The sequence below is a fragment of the Micromys minutus genome (genome assembly GCF_963924665.1).
Source record: "Micromys minutus genome assembly, chromosome: 1".
Lineage (NCBI taxonomy): Eukaryota > Metazoa > Chordata > Mammalia > Rodentia > Muridae > Micromys > Micromys minutus.
The window spans coordinates 95,239,822-95,261,391 of record NC_137969.1 but is presented as its reverse complement, the minus strand read 5'-3'; the positions used below and the strand labels follow the sequence as shown (position 1 = coordinate 95,261,391).

The 21,570-nt window shown below is 42.0% G+C and overlaps 1 protein-coding gene across 2 annotated transcripts in view; it reads left to right on the top strand.

The window, feature by feature from the left end:
- NAA35 (N-alpha-acetyltransferase 35, NatC auxiliary subunit) overlaps positions 1-21,570 on the top strand; it is a 47,151-nt gene that overhangs the window by 1,531 nt on the left and 24,050 nt on the right. For both annotated transcript variants that reach the window (XM_080911766.1, XM_080911767.1), the window contains exons 3-12: positions 7,303-7,336; positions 9,362-9,476; positions 10,672-10,746; positions 11,847-12,014; positions 14,794-14,860; positions 14,936-14,979; positions 15,688-15,738; positions 16,271-16,354; positions 16,992-17,106; positions 19,856-20,034. In XM_080911766.1, the coding sequence (XP_080767892.1) occupies positions 7,303-7,336; positions 9,362-9,476; positions 10,672-10,746; positions 11,847-12,014; positions 14,794-14,860; positions 14,936-14,979; positions 15,688-15,738; positions 16,271-16,354; positions 16,992-17,106; positions 19,856-20,034 (932 nt within the window). The remainder of the gene's footprint in view (positions 1-7,302; positions 7,337-9,361; positions 9,477-10,671; positions 10,747-11,846; positions 12,015-14,793; positions 14,861-14,935; positions 14,980-15,687; positions 15,739-16,270; positions 16,355-16,991; positions 17,107-19,855; positions 20,035-21,570) is intronic.

The window sequence follows — 21,570 nt, the reverse complement described above, 5'->3', positions numbered from 1 at the left end:
CTGGGATTTGAACTCTGGTCCTCATGATTGTGTACCAAATGCTCTCTTTACATCTTTACAACTCCATGACACGTTTTTCTCCTACAGTCTTCTAACTTCAACAGGTTAGATAACCCATGACAGCAGGCGTCATTTTTCACCCCAGTGATCCAGAGCAGAGGCAGGTCCATCTCTGAGTTGGAGGCCAGCCTAGTCTTTAAGATAAGTTCCAGAACAGCTAGGGCTGTTTAGTGAGAGTGAGACTCTGTCTCACCAAAAAAAAAAAAAAAAAAAAAAAAAAAAGAGGGAGAAAGAAGAAAGGAAAGAAGCTAACATGACAATAATGCCTACCTGTACAAGCACTTTATTGGACAAAAGAATTTTTGCAGGTTTGAGATTTTTATCCTTTGGTGACTTCCCATTGGAAGTAGAGTAATGCACAGACTCCTCCACCATGGTTTCCTAAGCTCTGGTCTGCGATTACTGCTGACTTCACTTTTTTCCTCCCGCCCTGTCTTTTCCAGTCACTCTTTCCCCATTGATCACCAGGGTGCCCTGCCAGGGCCTGTGTGAACTGGGTTCCCTGCATCTTGAACTACTTTGTATCAGACCGCCCTGTATTGCTTTTGTACTTGGTATGTATCTCTCCTGGTGTAAGCAGATGGGCTAAAGCTGTCCACATTGAGCCACTGTGTTCATCACCTGAGTGGAGGAGTTTGTTGTTTGTCTTTACTTACCATGATAGAAACTTGACAGTGACAGAGATCACTGTATAACTGTAGAATGTAGACCTGTGTATGGCACATAGTAGGTCCAGTGTTTAGTAATAACTAGGTTTAGTGGCACAACTTAGTAGTGCCATTAGTAGTCCTAGCTACTTGGGTGTTTGACTCAGGAGGATCACTTAAAGCTGAGAAGCTCAAGATCGTTCTGAGAAATAGACTTCCCTCTGCAATAAGCAGTCTCCCCCTTGCCGGCAAAAAATGTTTAGAGAAGTGATATACATGAGCATGTTTGTAGTTTAAAGGAGAGACTGAAGGCCGAGGGGAAGGAACAAGCAGTAGGAGAAGATACAAGACCTTGTAGTGAGTAAAGGCATAGGGTATGTGGTGCTGGATAGGAAAAGTGAGTGGAGCGACAGGGTAAGCTGTGAGGACACAGGGAACAGTGGTCAGCTCGGACATTCAGGTTCATCTGCTTGCTAACCAGGCCTTTGGTAATAACGAGGTGTTTTTGAACACTGCTGAAGGAGAGGAGTGAAGACCTGGCATTGCACCAGGAAGGAAGCCAGCCAGGCTAGTAACCACATGCCTTCTGTCCACTTAAAGTTTGTCTCAGAGAGATAGTGGAAGATAGTGGAGAGACTGTCTCCCCTGTCAGTCACTGCTCTGTGTCTACTAGGAGGAGAGCTGTGCTATTTGGTAGTTTTTACACTCACATGTTGGGTGAGTAAATGGTTCCCATCTGTCATTGTGTGCTTTTCTTCTAAGTAATCTACATTGGAGGGCTGTTGTCATGGACCTGAGTGGGAAGAGGGAAAGTTGTGTCTTAAAGGAAAAGCCTCGTTTCTGTGTGAAGATGAGGAAGTGGCTGTAGGTTGAGGCAAGCCGTCTGAGCCAGAGCTCCTTGAGAATTCTGGGTCTTGGTGATCCTGAGTAATTCTGCTTGGCTTCCGAACAGTTCTTAGGTGAGAATCTTCAGTGCTGTAGTTTCTTGTTGGTTTGAGCTTGTTTTGTGGGCAGTGGGAAAGGTTTTGAGCCTGAGAGTGAGAATGTATTTTCTTGATGTTTATAATGTAAATTAGCATACAGGTTACAAGTTTCCTTGTCATGTTTTCACACATAATTTTGGTTGATTCTCTTTTACTCTCACTCTTCCTTCCTCCCTCCTTCTCTTTGTACCGATAGTCTTCTCTGTCCTGTCCTGTGGCTTGAGCCCTACCACCCTCCACACCTCTGTTCTTCAGAGCCTCTCTCTCTGCCCTTCTGTGGGCTCTTTACTCATTCCTGACCTCCACCCAGTCCCACATAAATACATGTATTAAATGACCATCTAGATCCCATGAGACAGCACTCACAGTGTTGGTCTTTCTGAGCCTCAGTCATCTCACATAATTTATTTTCTATTTTCACCCGTTTTCCTATAAATTTTGTTTTTTCTTATGGCTAAGCACAATTCCATAGTGCATATATCACCTTTTTGTTACTTGTTTATCTGTTGGTGGTCATCTAGGAGATGTGTGAGTACCTCTCTAATCTACTGAGATAGAGCTTCTGGTTTTATGCCCACATTCAAGCAGAAGGGCAGTGTGGAGGTTCTAGATTGTTTTATTTATTTATTTATTTATTTGTATTTATTTATGAAAACCTCTGGCTGATTTCCATAACTCTATGCGGTTTTCAGTCCCCAGCAGTGAGCTCAGGGTCCCTGGTTCCTTCCAAGCATAGCAGCATTTGTCACCATCGTCTTCTTGATGGTAGTCTGACTGGGTGAAGTGTACTTGCAGAGTAGCTTTAATTCCATTTCCGTGGTGACTAAGTTGCTGAACATTTCTTGTACCAGTTTCTCTTGAGAATGGTCTGTTCAGTTCATTAGCCCATTCGTTGTTTGACATCTTATTCTTTTGGTAGTTAATTCTTGGAGGTCTTTATTTCTAGATATTAACCCCTGTGTGAAGAATAACGAGCAAGGGTTTTCTCTTTTTTCATTGGCTGTGTTCCCTCTGTCGATGGTGTCTTTACCCGTTCTGGGGCTCTCTTTTGTGCAGTTGGTGTGCTAGTCAGACAGTTCTTGCCTGTGCCAATATCTGGGTTGTCTGCCCTTAACAGTTTTGGTGTTGTGTGTTTTGCAGTAAGCTCTTCAGTCTACTTCGAACTGGTTTTGTACTAGATGAGAGATAAGCATCTAATTTCATTCTACTGCAGTTAAATAATTAGTTCTGCCAATGTCATTCCCGAATAAGCTTCCTTTTTCCTGTGTATGTTTTGATACCTTTGTTCAAAAATTAGGTAGCCACAGCTACAGCTGTGTATGTAAACCAGCTGGCCTTGAACTCGGATTCACCTGCCTCTGCCTTTTACTTGGATTAAAGGCATGTGGCCACTGGTCTCAGCCTGCTTTCTTAACAGCAACCACCACCTCCACAGGGTGGAACTGCCTATATCAAGCATTTCTTCAGGCTCGGTTCTTTTTGTGATGGTTGAATGCCAATGGATGATGCATTTAAATGCTTGTTTCTAGTTGGTGGATGGTTTAGGAAGGATTAGGAAGTGTAGCCTCAGGAGGAGTTGTATCACTGGGGTGGGCTTTGCGATTCAAAAGTACAGACCAGGCCTAGTCTTACTTTCTCTGCCTCCAACTTGTGACTAGAATGTAAGTTCTCAGCTACTGCTACCATGCTCCCATCCTGCCATTATGGAAATGGACTCACTCCTGAAACTAAAAGCAAGCTCCCAGTTACATGCTCCCTTTTATAAGTTACCTTGGGGCTAGAGAGATGACTCAGTAGTTAAGAGCACTGACTGCTCTTAACCGAGGTCCTGTGTTCAATCCCCAGCAACTACATGGTGGTTCACAACCATCTGTAATGGGATCTGATGCCCCCTTCTGGTGTGTCTGAAGATAGCTATAGTGTACTCACATACATAAAAGAAATAAATCTTTAACAAAAGACAATAAGTTACCTTGGTCATGGTGTCTGATGGCTAATTTAATATTAACAGGACGCAAACAGAGAGTCATCAGAGAGGAGGGAACCTCAGTTGAGAAAATGCCTTTATGAGATCAGGCTTTAGGAAACCTATAGGACATTTTCTTAATTAATGATGGATGGGGGAGAGTCCAGGCCATTTTGGGTGTGACCACTCCTGGGCTCAATAAGAAAACAGACTAAGCAAGACATGAGTAAGCCAGTAAGCATCAATCCTCCATTAGCTCTTGCCTCCAGGTTCCTGCCATGTTTGAGTTCCTGCCCTCACTTCTTTAGACTATTATAAGGAGCTGTGAGTGAGATCAACCTTTTCCTCCCCAGGTTACTTATAGTCATGGTGTTTGTTTACAGCAGTAGTAACCCTATTGAGGACAGTCTCTCTTCGCAGAATTATAACAGTAGCTATGACATTTCAGTAATACTGGTCTCTGTTACTTTTCAGATCTCTTATTGAAAGGTGAATTTAGTCATGTTATTCTGTTGGTTTTGTTGTGTTTATTCCTCTCCTCTTTCTTAATTACTATTCTAGCATGGTTATTCTTCTCCGGCTTTGTAAATAGCTGTTTCTCTCTTCAGCCTAAAGGATTCCTTCAGGTATCTTCTGTAAAGTTGTCTGGGTTGTTATAAATTCCTTTAGTCTGTTTTTATTATAGTAAAACGTTCTTATTTCTCCTTCCTTTATGACAGACAGTGTTGCAGGCTGTGGTAATTTAGGCAAGTGACTATTGTTCCGATCTTGAAATTCGTCTTTCCAGGATCTCCTGGCACTACCTGCTCTCTGGTGGGTCTGTCTGCCTTTCTGTGTGATGTGGTGCTTCGCTCTCAGCACTTTCAGTATAACCCCTTTGTGTATTTAGAGTTTCAGCTTCTTTTCTGGTTTTGTCTTTTTGGTGTTCTAAATGCTTTCGATATATGGATTGGTGTATCTTTTCTTAGCTGGGAAATTTTACTTATGGTTCTTTTAAAAAAAGAAAAAATTCTTATTTTTATTTGTGTGTTTGTGTACCTACATGTGTGCATGCACACGTACAAATGCCCAAGGAAGCCAGAAAAGAACACTGGGTTTCCTGGAGTTTGATTTTAAGGCATCTGTGAGCTAGGAATCAAATTTTGGTCCTCTGCAGGAGCACACATGAACTCCCAGGCATGCCATAGTGTGCACAGGGATGTCAGAGGGTATGTTGGGGGAGGAGTTCATTTTCTTCCATCACATGGGGCCTAGGGATGGAACTCAGGTTGTCAGGCTTGGCACTGAGCACTTTCACCAGCAGAGCCAGCTCATTGGCCTTTTTTTTTTTTTTTTTTTTTAAAGCACATGTATTTTTAATGAGATTCCTCTATGCTCAGAAACTGTAGACTTGGTCTTTCTTAATGTTACCTATCTCAGAATAATCACTTGTACTTTCTCATATTTTACTATGTTCTAAAGATACGTTTTTGTGTGAGGTGTGTGTGTGTATAGATTGCAGGAATCGATTCCCTCCTCCTACCATGTGGGTCCTGGGGATTGAACTCAGGTCATTGGGCTTGGCAGCAAATACCTTTTCTTTCTGTCCAGTTCCTCTACTGAGCTTTCCAGCCCAGCTATTCTCTTCTCTGATCCACTCTGTCGGTGAGACTCTGCTCAGAGCTTTTTATTTGCTGTATTGTAGTTTTTATTCCCACTATTTCAGATTAGTTTTTCTTTAGTAGCTTAGTGGCTCTCTGCTGAACTCCTTGTCACATTCTTCATCCTGCATGTTTGTGTTTCTGAATATTCGTAAATTATCCTTTGAGTTCTCTAGGGTCCCATCCAGCTCATTCTTAGTGGTCACCATTACTGTGGGATTGGACCTTTTGGAGGAGCAATGTTAAACCTACGACTGTTACAATTAAGTAGTAAGGAGAAGAAGGGATAAAGATGAAAGAAAGTGTGGGTGATGTGTGTAGTGAAGTCTTCCCCTGGTGGTGAGGTCTAAGAGCAGCTCTAATGTTGAGTAAGGCACAAACAAGAAAGCCATCATGAGACATAGGTGATCTGGACCCCTTCAGTGACAGGGTTCTGAGATAGGAAGATTTAAAAAAAAAAAAAACAGGATCAGAAAATCAAGTAGATAGGGAAGTTGGACTTATGAAGTACAGCATCTGATACACAGCTTCCAGAGGAACAATTGGACAAAGTCAGCAGGAAGGTAATCAAGCAGTGTGACCCAGAGGGAACACAGGATATCTCAGTCAAGTGTGCCCCATCTCTAGGACTCCTTGAGACTAATAACCACACCCCTCAAAGAGTGGGAAAATTGAGCTCCTAGGATCTAAAACCATAGCTCCCTCAAAGTCCTGGCTCCAGCGTGTTCTTGGCTTTAGACAAGGAACCAAGTTCCTTCTCATATATCAAGGCTTTAGGGAAAGTCCTGAACTCACCTGGTCCTCAATACACATGCAAGAGCGAAATCCCATTAAATAAGAAGTAAAAAGGGCACTTATGGAATGGGTTTGGTTTGCTGGCACAGCGGAACTGATGACAAAGGTCAGGCTTTTTGGTCCCTCCTGCCCCGGCTCCAGCAGGCTCACTGGTGCAGAGTGAAGGAGCAGGAGTTGGAACTTTTCTCTTTAGCCTCTTTGTTCCCTGTGTTCCTGGAGTGTGGCACAGGAGGCTTGTGGGTGGTTCCTGCTAGTTCCTTTAGAGCCTACCCCCACCATGGCTTCTTCTGGTCGCTGGGTCTGTAGATATGATAAACTTTGCTTCCTTTGCAGTTTCTCTTGCTTGTTCCTGCAAGTTTGCACGTCATCTACACCCTCTCTACCCCACGAGCATCTTCACTGCCCCCCTGGGATAGTCCAGAATAAAAAAATAAAGGCAGCATTTAAGCTTTAGTAATTTAACATGCTTTAGTAGTGGTTCCTGCCTTCTTCTCTGAACACTGAAAGCCCTCAGGCTGCCTTAGAAGCATTGCCAGAGTCCTACCCTGCAGTCTCACTAGTTTGGGTGCTATATGACGCTTGGATTTAGCCCTCTCTGGTTCATTTTAAAACTAAGTTTGAAGATTTTGTCTCTCTCTACCCCATAACTCCCCAAACCCCAATTGGCCTTTCTGATTCCATCTCTCCCTCTCTTCTTTTGTACTGGAATGGAACCCTAGTGCATGCTGGGATTGCTTTACCACTGACTTTGATTCCAGCCCATGAACACTGTGGATGAACAGTTTACTCAAGGTGTTTTGTACATTTAAGTAAAACTGAATCCTTAAATGTGATTTTGACACTGTTCTTGTAACAGCAAAGGTTAGAGGATGACCCTATGTGATTTAGAAACAAAAGAGGAAACAGTTGTTTTTGCAGGGAAACTTCATACAGTGCACTGAAATATGCTAGTAACTTTAAAAATAATTTAAAAATTTTTACTGGAATATTAAGATGGTTGTTTGCTTGTTAATTTTTAGCCTTGTAGGTTTTGTGTTTTTGGTTTTTTTTGACCCTCTTCATAATGTTCTTGAAATTCTCTCTGTGGTCATTGAGAAGCTAGACAGTCCTTAGAAAATGATTCTTAAAGTAATCCAAGCATGTTTCCTCTTAGTCTTGAAACCTAAACTTAACTGTGTTATTAAAGTACCTCTTCTCTTTACTTCTTTTAGAACTGAAGTTGGGAGAACTGCTTCACGATAAGCTGTGAGTATTTGTGTAGTGATAATGTAAAACTTGAGTCTTTTTCCTCTGGTAGAATATTCTTTGAAGTCCAAGTAAATTAATGTTTCAAATAAGTTATAAGTACAATTTCTATTTCAGTGTAGGTGAGCTGTCTTGAGCCACTGACTTGGTTAAGACATGAGCGTCAGACTGTTGGTCTCCTTTCATGAAGGTGGACACACTGAACCTGGGGTTTTGAAGAAGGTGCTCAGTTGTATGTCTGTGTGGTAGATTGTCAATGACTTAGTGCTGCTGTGGAATAACATCGAAGATCTCCACGTGAAACAAAGGAAATGCTGGCCTATATTTATACCTCAATGTGTTCCTGCACACACTGTCGCCAGGCTGCTTCCTGGTTAGGACAACAAAACGTTGAATTAGCTAGTGAATAAATTTAGGCAGTATTTGCTGGAGGAACAAGGAGAAGCTGAAATTTGCTCTTAAAGTCATAGTATGTTAAGGATTGGATTTTCCCATGAGTGGCTTTTCTCAAAAGCATTGACTGGTTGTTTCCATTATTGTGAAGTGACCTTTTTTTGCTTATTTCCCGTAGAACCTATTCCTAGAGCTCCCCCACTGTATTCTAGAATGTATTTATTCATTCTCATAGCAGTATTTGGCAATCGGGAAGCCACATTGTTCTATATTGGTTTTGTTGACAAAACTCTTGCATTCTTGAGTGCTTTCCTGTTTGACTTGAGGTCCTCATCAAACAGTGCTGTTGTGGTCAGTGCTCTCAGGCTCTGGTCAGCATAAGCGTTGTGTTTGCCATACTGTGAGCAGGTTACCAGAGTGCCGTTTGTTTTTTGTTTTCGTTTTTGTTTTTCTGTGTAGCCCTGGCTGTTCTAGAACTCACCCTGTAGAAGAACTCAGAGACCCGCCTGCCCCTGCCTCCACCTCCAAGTGCTGAGGTTAAAGGTATGCCACCATGTCTTAAACAGAATAGAACATTAGCATCATGGCGGGAAGTTTGTCTTCATGAAGTTTATTCTGTTCTTTTAGAACTTGGACTTGAACGCAAGCTCCTTACCACTTCGTTACATCCCCAGTTCTGAAAGCTCATTGCACTCGCTTGCCCCCCCATCTTTCTGTTGCTCTTTAGTATCTATGCTGCCATAGTGAGCCCTGTGTTGACTGTAAGAAATGAGTCAGAGCAACGCACTACCTGTCAGTTTGATCAGCCAAGCTTTAGTTAGTGAAGGCCCTTTCCTCTGCCGTCTCTTAAGGTGTTCTTTCTGATCAGTTTTCAGTGTGTGCTAGCTATCTTTGCCCATGGTGAACAACAGAAGTTCTGGATTGTTTTGCATTATGTAATTGCGAAGATTTTGAACTACATAAATCTATTATCTTATCATAAAGATATGAAAAAATGGAGCCGGAAGAGGGAAGATGGTTCAGTTGGTTAAGTGTTTGCTTTGTAAACATGAGGACCTGAGTTTAATCTTCAGAACCCTGTAAAATCCCTGTATGAATTTATAATTTCAAAATGGGGAGGCAAAGGCACTGGGGTTGCCGACCAACCTCATTGGTGAGCTCCAGGCCAAGGAGAGATGTCTCTCAGGATCACTTATGCACATGCAGGTATGCATGCATGGATAAATGTGCATACACACGAATGTGCATAGACACATATGGATACACAAGCACTAATACATACAAAAACACAAATGGAAAATGAAAAAAAGTTACACATAACATTCTGAAAGTTAAAGAAAATTACTTAACAAAGGTCATTTGACAGGAACCGATCTCTTTCCTCCAAAAGTGGCTGATCCGTGCCCTGTTGAAGGGAGTATAAAAATAATTTAATTTTTTTCCTCTGAAGAGCATGTAAGATAATTTTTATAGTGAGTGAATTTTTGTGCTGTTGATTAATTGAAACAAGCTTTAGCAAATTATGCACACAATACAAATACAGGAAATAGTGTAGTTGCTAGAAGCATCGTGCTAATGTTTGTACAGCTGACGAAATTTGGTTCAAAGGTAACTGGACCCATGTGTTTGTAGGTTTGGTCTCTTTGAAGCCATGTCTGCTATTGAAATGATGGACCCCAAGATGGATGCCGGTATGATTGGAAACCAAGTGAATAGGAAAGTTCTCAATTTTGAACAAGCTATCAAGGTAGTTACTGTATTTTGTGTGTGTCTCTGGCTTTTAAGAAAATACCTATATTTAATGTTAAAATGTGCTTAATAATAAAATTACCAAGGCTGTTCAACTGTATTTTTACAAGCTTCTCAGACAAAGAATTAGCATTTAAGGCAGGCATGATGGGACATTCCTGTTGTCCCAGCACTTAGGAGTGAGGCAGGGGGATCAGGAGAGTAGCCTCAATTATACAGTGCCTTTAAGATCATGCTGAGATTTATGAGACCATCTTGGCTTTGTTTTGTTATAATATTTAGTTTTCAGTCTCAATTAAAACCTAGAAATTAATGATGTGAGGTCCTCATGATAAACTTGCTCTAAGTTGTTCATTTGTGCATTCTTTGGATTCATGATGAAGGTATTTGAGTTTATATTCAGGATGCTTAACTCAGATTACATTTTCTACCATTATACTGAGATGCTGAGGTAGGAGAATTGCTGTAGGGTCCAAGCTACAGAGCGAGACTGTTTCAAACAAAAGAAAACAAAAACAAAGTAAGTGAAATAAAATAAAACTAATTTTGAGCTAGTAGGTAGCATACGCCTGTCACAGCACCTTGGGCTGTTATTTCAACTGTGCTTTCAGAATGCTTACTAATTTGACCTACCTCCTCCTCCTCCCTTTGAGACACATTGGACTTGAACATGCTTTGTCATTCATTAGGACCTTGACATCCTCTTCCTCCTGACTCCACAGTGCTGGGCTATAACAGACTTGAGACCACCATACGTAGGAAGCTTGGCCTTTTCATCACACAGACCTTTATTGTTTCAAATTAGATTTATTCACAATTTCAGGCATAGATTAGTGAAGATGTCTTTCTTTGAGACCTGTGGTTTCCTTACTTATGTTAGAATAAACTTGACTGAGAACGTGTCTCCCCAGTGTGGTAGTGCAGCCGCTAAGCTCAGCTCCTGTGAGGGTGAAGCGGTAGAATTGGGTCCCAGGTCCCGCGGGCTCCACGTGACTGCTGCAGCCAGAACTAGGAACGGGATTTTGTTCCTAAGAACAAAACGTTCAGTTGGTGTTTTGGTTTTATCAGATAAGGTAGTGCTTTTTTTGGATTATTATTATTACTAATAATGCCCAGTTTTAAGCTTGAAAACACAACTATATATATAGCTTTTTTTTTCTCTAGCGTTCTGTTATTTGTACTTTCCTTTTTAGGATGGCACCATTAAAATTAAAGACCTCAGCTTGCCTGAACTGATAGGAATAATGGATACCTGTTTTTGCTGTTTGGTAAGAAATAAAACAAGATTGTTGGTTAATTAAACTGTGGCCTGATACTTGGCGTTTAAAGTGTGTGCACCATAGTGAATATGAAGCAGTGCCAGCCTCCGAAAGCAGATTCATAGGCTAATGAGCCTCAGGAAACCACGCTTCATCTGCCTGGGACCACTGTACTCACATGTTCTGCTAGTGGTGCTTCGTTTCAGTGAGGAGAAGATGACAGCCATTATTCAAAATAATGTTTTGTTTTCTAGTTATCAAGAGAAAGGATAATTAAGGTTCCATGAGGTGAGCACAGGGGAAGCAAAGGGAAGTGTGGACTGGCACTGGAGATGTAGTTGCTGCTCTAGGATAAACTGTCATGTACTAGCTCTCCTCAGCTACAAAGTATTCTAGTGATTTATCTGTGCTGGGTATATATCTTTGCTAGGCAGGGTTTAATTGTAAAAAAAAAAATTCTCACTTTTTGGTAAGATTTGTTGATTTGTCATTGAGCACACACTGGTCATGGAATGTCAGCAGCATTTGCACACTATTGATGTGGATGGGTCATATTTGAGGGTTCCACATTTTATTATATTGCCTAATATAATAAAATATTATATTATTTTCTGACAGAGCATTTCTGACAGAGCTACAGCCAGAATTTCTATCTAGAACATATTTCTTTATTACCTTTTAGCAATATACTACTTCTAAAGGAATAGGAAAAGCTAGGAAGGGGTGCTGGGAATAGATTTCATTGTGCAATTGTTTGCTTTTGAATGCTACATAGTTCCTCTACTTTGATCAGACACTAAGATGCTGTAGACTGGAATGTTAGGTTTACGAAGGCTCCTCATAGATGGTGAGACACTTGACCTGCAGATGGAGCACTGTAGTGGAACCCAGCGAGCACTAGTTGCATGTCCTGTCTGCATTGTGGAGACTCGCCCTATCTAAGGCTTCTAGAATTGTATCTAGTGAAAGCAAGTTCTTAGTTCTGTCTTCTGTGACCTCCTTTTTAATGATCTTTTTGATCTTATGATTAATTGAACATAAATGGATCTAGGACTTGCTGGCTCAGTTTTTAGACTTTGCAAATCCTGTATACCACTCTCTCTCAACAGATCACATGGCTCGAAGGCCATTCCTTGGCACAGACAGTGTTTACATGCCTTTACATTCATAATCCTGACTTCATAGAAGATCCTGCCATGAAAGCATTTGCTCTGGGAATCTTGAAGATCTGTGACATTGCAAGGGAAAAAGTAAATAAAGCTGCTGTTTTTGAGGAGGTAAAGAAATTTAGAAGCTCATTGACTGTCTCACTGTGCTTATTCGTCACGTGTGTTTTGGTCCACATGGATAACTAAGGAGTAGTTCTTTTAAAAATTGCTTTTGCCATGTGTGGCACGTGTCTGCAGTCCAACCTAAGAACACAGAAACAGAAAGGGCCAGCCTGGGCTGTAAGTGACCTGCTACTGGAGGTGAACATTGTCGCCCCTGGTGACACACACCTGTTGGGAAGCAGAAGCAAGAGGATCTCAAAGCTGTCATTGAATATTGATGATGTATCACCACATCACTTTAAGGAAGTGCGGCTCCCCTCAAAGCTTCCATTCTCAGACACTTTGTGCCTATAAATCCTGTTCACATTCAGTCAAACAGTCACTCCTTTCTGGCCACATGGCATAAAAAGGCCAAGTTTACAGAGGGTCAGGAAACAGCATTGTGCAGTGTATGGTAGGAGCATGGGCTTCTCCTCTGTTCTGGGTATCCCAAGGAAGTGGAGGGGAAGATTTTCTAGTAAGAAATTGAGAACGGCTCCAGCAGTGAGAAAGTGCACTGTTCTCAGAGAGAACTAGATTGGTTCCTCAACACCACATCAGTTGCTCCTGCAGCCTGTGACACTGTACTCACACACACAGTCGGAATGTGTAAACTATTTGGGTTTGAATGTTTTTCTTTTCTGTAATTGTTCCTGCTTTGTTTTTCTTGTAAGCGCTTCTCTGCTGATGCACTGTGTGTGCTACACTGTGTGCTGTGTGTGCTACACTGTGTGATGTATGTGCTACACTGTGTGCTGTGTGTGCTACACTGTGTGCTGTGTGTGCTACACTGTGTGCTGTGTGTGCTACACTGTGTGATGTATGTGCTACACTGTGTGTGCTACACTGTGTGCTGTGTGTGCTACACTGTGTGATGTATGTGCTACACTGTGTGATGTGTGTGCTACACTGTGTGCTGTGTGTGCTACACTGTGTGATGTATGTACTGCACTGTGTGATGTGTATATGTACTACACTATATGATGTATGTACTGCACTGTGTGATGTATGTACTGCACTGTTAGTAATGTATGTGCTACACAGTGTGTGATTTATGTGCTATCCTGTGTGTGATGTATGTACTGCACTGTGTAATGTATTGTTGTACTGTGTGTACTGTATGTGCTACCCTGTGTGTGCTGTATGTACTGCACTGTGTGTGATGTATGTACTTCTACACTTATGAGGTATGAGTGCTAGCTCCTATGAGTTTTGAAATCTCCTCTATGACTTGGTCTTTCCTCAGTTCATTTTTCATGTTACCATCAACTGTCTTCCTTGAAAAAAAGATAACCTGGTCATAGGCTTGCTGTTTTAAAAATACACTAAATGAAGTTATAATACTTGAACATATTTATATATGCTAAGAGCATGCAAGAGCCGGACAGTAGGGGTGCACTTCTTTAATCCCAGCACTGGGGAGGTAGAAGCAGGCAGAGCTCTGAGCTTGAGGCATGTGCAGTGTGGTCTGTAGGGTGAGTTTCAGGAGAGCAAGGGCTATACAGAGAAGCCCTGTCTTTGTGGGGGTATGGGTGGAGGCTGCAGGAAGAAGACTGTCAGATGATAAACTGACACTAGGGACTAGAATTCAGTAAGGGATGATCCTTAAAGATAGTCTTACAGACTTTGGACATGGTATCAGCATGTACAACATTACTGTGCACTAAAGAAACCATGTAAGGGCTTTTAAATGGACAAGCAGCATGTTCTGACTTCTGCAGAAGTCTCTGACATTCGATAGTTGAATACATTACAGCAAGGACTAGTCTGTGAACAGTGGCACACACCTTTTATCCCAGCACTTGGGAAGCAGAGGCAAGCATATTACTGAGTTCTAAGCCAGGGCTACATAGTATGTTGTCCCTGTACCAATCTATTGGGGGGGGGGGCAGTTGTGGCAAGTGGAGGATTTGTCTGGTCAACAGGGGTGAGAGGTGGTGGTAACTTAAACTAGGGAGAGACGAGGGGGGGGTTAAGAAGTGACTAGGCTAAACTTGTAAGTCAGACATAAAGGTTTTCTTATGCATATGATGGGGAGGTGAAGGTAGGAGGCCTTCCTGGTAAATGTTAGAAAAGTGGGCATCTGGTTCTTTCTGGACATTTGTAAAGTTTGGGTAGTGGAGGTCCATGTAACTGTAGAGAGGGTATGCACTGAACCTGGAGGATAGGCTGGCTCTGAAACTCTGCTTGAGGCTTCTTAGAAGACCTGGCACATGTGTCATACACTGCCCAGCTTTACAAGGCAGGAGTGGTTTGGGCGTTTCTCCTGCTGTAGTGTGTTCTTTCTCTGAGGTAGACTAATTGACGTGACTTCAGTGCTCACTGTTTTCACTGCACATCCCAGGACTCTGTATATGTGTAGACATAATGCAGGGGAGGTAACTCCCACATGTTAAAGTCATTCTTCAGACTGAGACAGATCTAATTGTCTCGTCAATGAAGTAATTAAACATTTTTTGGGGGTCTGGATATTCGTGTCGTTTGTTTGACTGTAGACTGTGAAATGTACTTTGCTGTTTCTGTGAGTAATGCTACTTGAGAACACCTTACCTCTAGACCACCGACAAGCGAGAACAGAACAGCACCAGTGTCAGGGTGTTGTGTTAGGCTTGCAAGGAGGAGGGCTTAGCTGTATAAAGGCTGTGCTGAGACATGCTGGATGGCATTCCATTTCCTCTATATGGTGAGTTTGTTAGGGAAATACGGTGCTGCTATTAAAGATCATAATTACTCCTTTTTTGTATAGGAAGATTTCCAGTCAATGACATATGGATTTAAAATGGCCAACAGTGTTACAGATCTTCGAGTTACAGGTATAAACTATTTACAACAATAATTTGTAAGTTTTGCATTTTGACTTGTTTTAATACTTACTGTTATTATTCTAGGAATGCTAAAAGATGTAGAAGATGATATGCAAAGGAGAGTAAAGGTATGTTTCCCTTTTATTTAAGGCTTGTGTTGTTTTGTTTTTTAAAACCAGGTTTATGTAGCTCTGCCAAACCTGGAAGTCACCATGTAGACCAGGCTGTGCTTGAACTCACTTGCGCCTGCTTGCCTTGCCTCCTTGGAGCTGGGTTTAAAGGCATGCACCAGCAGGCTAAGCCAGGACATCATTTTTAAAAAATTATATCGTTTTTAATTGTTACAGTGATTTTTTTCTTTTAGAATTAAAAGAAATTTTTTTACCTTTATTTTATGTGCATTGGTGTTTTGTCTGCATATCTATGTGAGTGTCAGATCTTAGAGTTACAGACGGTTGTGAGCTGCCATGTGAGTACTGTGATTTGAATCCTGGTTCTCTGGAAGAACAGTTAGTGCCACAACCACCAAGCCGTCTCTCCAGCCCTGGTGATAGTGATTTTTATTGTGAATTGGTTTTAAATGCAGAAGTAGTATTATGAGTCATACTTTGGTTCTGTTATTTTATTGTTTTGCTTCTCTTGTTTTAATACCTGTTTCTTTCATGATCTTTCTACTTTATATACAAATACATGCATAAAACATTCATGAGAAAAAGAAAAATACTAGACACGTCAGATTTTTTTTCTGAACATAGGTTTTTGTGTATGACCAATAAAGTAACTTGGTTCTTTCTTTACTTCTCTGGGTCTTAATTTACTTTATTTTTTAATTTTAGAGTACTCGAAGTCGGCAAGGAGAAGAGAGAGATCCAGAAGTTGAACTAGAAGTAATTGCCCTTCTTTTCTGTAGTAGATGTGAGAGTTGTAGCTCCTGAGCTGCGTTGTGATTCATGGGAGCCCCTTTTAGTGTTATTTAGCAACCAGATGTTGCAGAGGACTCAGCTGCACTTGTATTTTTATATTTAGAGTGGTGATACAGATCTTGAAAATCTGATTTCAAAACTTAAGTGTTCCTGCAAGGAAAAAAAAAGATCTCTTGTAGATCTTGTTTCAAAACTTTGTAAACATCAAACCTTTTTATATTATCAAAAGTTACTGAACTTATAACTGCTAACTACTTGTTTTTAAGGTAATAGTCTAAGTTCTGACCTTGGATTAAAGGCAGTCTGTTGTTCTAGAGTACAGAATAGCTTCTCTTCTGGTTCAAAGGAATAGGCTTTGTTTACTAAGGTTTTGGTGGCTTGTTTTGTAGGCGTTTTAAGAACTGAGTAGAGGCCTGCTTCCTGCAGTGAGCTCCTTTGCAGGCCAGGCCGTCCTTCTGCAGGTTCTGCTTCTTACCGCCCTCCCTTGTCTTCCCAGCACCAGCAGTGCTTGGCAGCATTCAGCAGAGTGAAGTTCACCCGAGTGCTGCTGACAGTGCTCATAGCCTTTACTAAGAAAGAGGTGAGCGAACTGCTGTAACTGTCCTGTTGTCGATGGCGTGTCCGTCCTGTTCTCACGGTTCCCTGTGTACTCACAGCACGGCCGCACTGATGCTTCTGTGAAACGTGGTTATAGCTTTACCCTCTACTCTGTACCACACTGTACAGAGGTCTCTTGTGGAGAGATACAAACTGTCTCAAGTCATTTTTTCCTGGAGTCCTACCCCATATTTGTGAATAACTGTAGATTATTGGAATTTTTCCCTTTCTATGTTTGATTATGTCTGATTTTTTTTTTCCTTTTGGTTTTTTTGAGACATGGTTTCTCTGTTTAACAGCCCTGGCTGGCTTGTACCTCATTTTGTAGACCAGGCTGGCCTCAGATTCACAGATGTGCCTGCCTCTGCCTCCTGAGTGCTGGGATTAAACGTGTGTATTACCACGTATGGCTATTATTTTATTTAATACATCAAGTAAGATACAGATTTGAGGGGGACCTTTGTCTCCTGTTGAGAAGTTGAGCACCCTGCAATGCTGCATTAAGTGAATAATTCATGAGGATCAGTGCATGCATTGGGTCTTAGTACTGTTGTAGGATCTCCTCTTGTATATGTGTCTCAGTTAAAGTGTGTAAGTGTTTTTGGTGATTTGTTTGCTAGACCAGTGCTGTTGCCGAGGCTCAGAAACTGATGGTCCAGGCGGCAGACCTTCTTTCTGCCATTCACAGCTCATTGCACCACGGCATCCAGGCTCAGAATGGCACTACCAAAGGAGGTAATTCTCCAGCTTTGCTATTATTGTATTTTCTTACTTTCTGTCCAAAACATGTAATAGTGAGCGATGACTTGAGTTACCCCTAGACTTGGGGGTGTTTCCACTTAATACTTAAAAGTGCTTTCCACTTTGCAGATTTAGTCTGCTGAAAACAGGAGTTAGATCATGGCTTGTATCTGACTGTTGGACTCCATGCATGCGCCCTGTCATGTGTTTGTGTGTGATGCCAGCAGTAACTTTGTTGTTCATTATCTTCTGTTACTTCCTGAGACCATCAGAGTCACTATGTAGTTCCTCACCCCATGAGGCAGGCTAGTGTTCCTGAGGCTCACTCATTCACAGGCCTTTCTTCACACTCCACTGGAACTGTCCAAGGGATTCTGAATACTCATAGGAAAAGAGTGCTTGGCATGTTGGTTCACATGTCTCTTGCATGTGAAATAAACTTCAACAGGAATAGTATACATCTGCTGACAGACTTTAGAGTGTACAGTAGTGCTGATTATCCGTAAAATTCATGAGATGGTATTTGTAGTCTTGAATTATTGAGGTGCAGACTATCCACAACTTTTTTCTGTTTGTTTTGTTTATATTTTTATTTTTTGCTGGGTGGTGGTGATGGTAGTTTTTGTTGGATTTGTGCTTTTTGAGACAGTGCAGTCCTAGCTTTCCTGGAACTCACTTTTCAGACCAGACTGGCCTCAAACTCAAACATCTGTCTGTCTGTCTCCCTCTGTGAACCCTGGGATTAACAGTGCGGATGTGTACGGGATGATACCCTGAGTGAAGTATGAATAGGAACCAAGCCTGTTTTTTCCACCTGACAGGAGTGGGGTTCATGTTTCTGATCCCCCTCCATGTGATGGGTTTGTACAGCAGCTCTCAAGGGACTAGAGAGAGGATAGCTCAGTAGTTAAGAGCACCGGCAACCTTTTCAGAGGTCTGGGCTCACTTCCCGCACTGTGATGGCAGCTCACACTCCCCTGTGACTCTCATCTTGGGGAGCCGACACCTCTTTTGTGGATAATGGGCAGTGCACACACATAGCACATAGGCACATAAGCAGACAAAACACTGATACACATAAAACTGCTCTCAAAGAGTCAAAAAGCCATCAGTTTCCTATTGAGTCTGAGGAAACCCTGAACTCCTGCAGTGCTCCCTGGGGACAGTATATTGTACACAAAGGAGAGCAGACAAAACTTGGGACAGATGGAGATGAGAGAGGTGGCCAGGTAAGAATGCTGACTGCTCGTGCAGACGATCTGGGTTTGATTCCCAGCACCTTACATGGTGGCTCACAACTGCCTGTACCTCCAGTTCCAGGGGATCCAATGCCTTCTGACCTCTGGATTCCTGACTACATACGGTTTACATAAATTCATACAGACATACATTCATGCACATAAATAAAATGTAAAAAGTCAGGCCGTATTTTCCATAGAAAACTGAGGTGGCACTACAAAGGATTAATTTAACGAAGGAACAGTCACACAAGTGAAGGGGAGCAGCTTCATCAGCCAGCAGTAAAATTAGAATCCCTACAGGTTGTTAACTGATAAAGCAAAAAGCAGTTTCGGCACTAGAGTGAGACGTGAGAGCTGTCTCCAGGGCGGTGAGGTTAAGGGACGGTTTCCTGAGAGAGGGTCGTACAAACGTCCACTGCACAGGTACAGGGTGAGGAGAAAGCTTGTGGGTAAGGGGTTTCATCCAAGAACCAGCAGCTGTATTGGACACGCACAAGAATAATTGATACAAGGAACTGCTGGGAGGGAAGAAAGCCCAGGCATTGGGAGCATGTGCAAGGACGGAAGTAAATCTTAGAGCAGCAGCCAGTCAGTCAGTCTTGTTTCTAATTCCTCACAATGCAGCTGTGAAGCCTTTAATTTTCTCTCACTGACATCTGGAACTATCCTAAGGGTGTAGCTTGTTTGTTGATGAGCAGAGATTTGAATCTAGATTGTGTAATTGCTTCTTTGGAGCTATGTATCTCATTTCTGATTTCATGTTGGGAAAGAGCCGGAGTGTGCACTAGTGTGAACAGTGATAATGTGACCCTGCTTCTACTCTGGGATGCTCTAGTCTCCCCTTGTGATCATCTCCATTAAAATACTTCAGATGAGTCACATGGTGTAGAATAAGGAGTAGGGGATTTACTGCGAAACAGCAGAGCGCACACTGAAGGTGGACAGTGGCCCAGGAGATGATTGCTCCTGTTTGTCTTCGGGCTTTTGGCTTTCCTGTGCTCTCAGAGCAGATAGCTTTCCCTTAGGCTTGTTCAGTGCAGGTGGTCAGCAGCTGTGTTTGTCCTGAGTCCTGCAGGAGACCTCAGTGATGCAGATCATGTCCTCTGTTGTACTCCAGTCTCCCGCTATTAGGAGGGTCTCTGCACTTAGAACTGCTTAGCTAGACTCAGCGGTCATCCACACAGCTTCAGAAGTTAGCACTCCTCTCAAGGTGGAGTTCTGACTCACCTGCAACCTCGGCCTTTATTGGAGTCCCGTTGCTGAAGTCTTTGGCTCTAACCTCAGCCCCCACCATGTAGCTAGGATTGAAGTTACTGAATCTCTTCAGAATGTATGCATAGATACATAAATCAGTAGTAAGTTATAAAATTTACCAGATTTTTGTGATTAGAATTTCAAAATGCCTTTAAAAATTGGGTTTTATATTATTTATATATTTAATAGTTTTTATTTTAAAATCCAAAAATATTTGGAAATGTTACTTTCCTCTTTCTGTTCTTTAGACCATCCAATTATGATGGGTTTTGAGCCCCTTGTTAACCAGAGATTACTTCCACCCACCTTCCCTCGCTATGCAAAAATAATTAAAAGAGAAGAAATGGTCAACTACTTCTCAAGATTAATAGACAGAATAAAAACTGTCTGTGAAGTCGTGAATTTACCAAACTTACATTGTATCCTGGTGAGTATAAACTATGCTCTGGAGCTTCGTGGAGTGAAAGGGTCGCTGCCATAGCTGTCGCTCAAGGGGCAGAGTGGAGTGGCAGCACAGGGTAGCACTGGGGTGGTGTGTGTATGTGCGCGTGTGCGTGTGCGCGTGTGTGCATAAAAACATCATAGGGGGCATCGACCCTAGGGCCTTGAACAAGTCTGTCTAGTCCTCTCCTACCACACTATGTTCCCAGCCCTTTTACTTTTTTTTTTTTTTTTTTTTTTTTTGAAAAAGGCTGTCATTAAGTTGCTCAGGCTTTCATTGACTCTGTAGCTCAGCCAGGCCTTGAACATGTGCCCTCCTGCTCCAGCCTCCCAAATGGCTGAGACTTGAGCTTGTGCTGCCTGCTGGCTTTTAGTGTTCTTACCTATGAATACGGGGTCATGTTGTTGGTGACTTGTTCATTGTTCTAAAAGAAAACTTATGTACCTTTATCTCAGTAAATACTTACATCTCTACATTATTGAAGACATATCCTAACTGTAAACTTACGTAATATTTCTTAGTTCATCTGGATTAAATTATTTAGGTAATTTTCAGTGTTTTGCCTTTATAACCTTTATAAGTGACCCTGTAGAGCATGTACTTTCCTTACTGAGTGAAAACATCGGTATAATTGGAAGCCCCAATGCTTTGTAACATGTAAGAAGAACAGAGCCAGAACATAGGGGTGAGGAGCAGTATTCCCAGCACCAGGGAGACCAAAGCAGAAGAAGCTTGGGGTATGAGCTAGCCTGGGCTGTGTAAGGAGACCCTATCTCAAGGCAAAGCATAGCAAACAGTTCTAAATGAAAGAAAGGTTTGTTTTGAAACTATTATTATACAGCAGGTGGTTCCCTTACATTTCTGCAATATTGTATGCATAATCAGATTTTTTTTTTCTTAATACTTAGGACTAATGCACTCAGTATTCCTAGTTCTTTTGTTTTTCATATAATTGTTTATTGCTCTTTTTCATACACATTAAAATAGTGATTATCAATTTAACTTTGTCCTTGTATCCATGGTAACACTCATTCCAAATCCCCTTAGTTTTCCTGTCCTCTGCCCCAGGTGCTCCAGCTTGCCTCAGTAGAGGGAGCTGGAGAGCCAGACCTGTACTGCAAGACTGTGTTGAGAGTTTAGGAAGGACAGCGGTGAATACAGGCCTTAAAGACTCCTGGCAGTAAGGTGGCCATAAAGCAAGTGTGGCCGAGGCCATATGGACAGAGGGAGGGAAAGGGCTAGCAGTCTGTGTCTACTGGGAAAGAAACCTGTCACTGTTGAGGTTTGGGTAAAGTGCTAGGTGGCTTGCACATAAGGCAGATAAGCCAGATTGAAAAGTATACTCTAGGCTCAGTGAGAGAACTGATTTCAAAAAGTAAAGTGGAGAACCATCAAAGAGGAACCCCTGTGTTCCTCTGGCTTTCACATGCATTCACTACCATGTGCACACTTGCACACACCTATACAGATATGAATACACATACACAAGAGTATATTTTAATATGCCTTAAGCAGCACAAC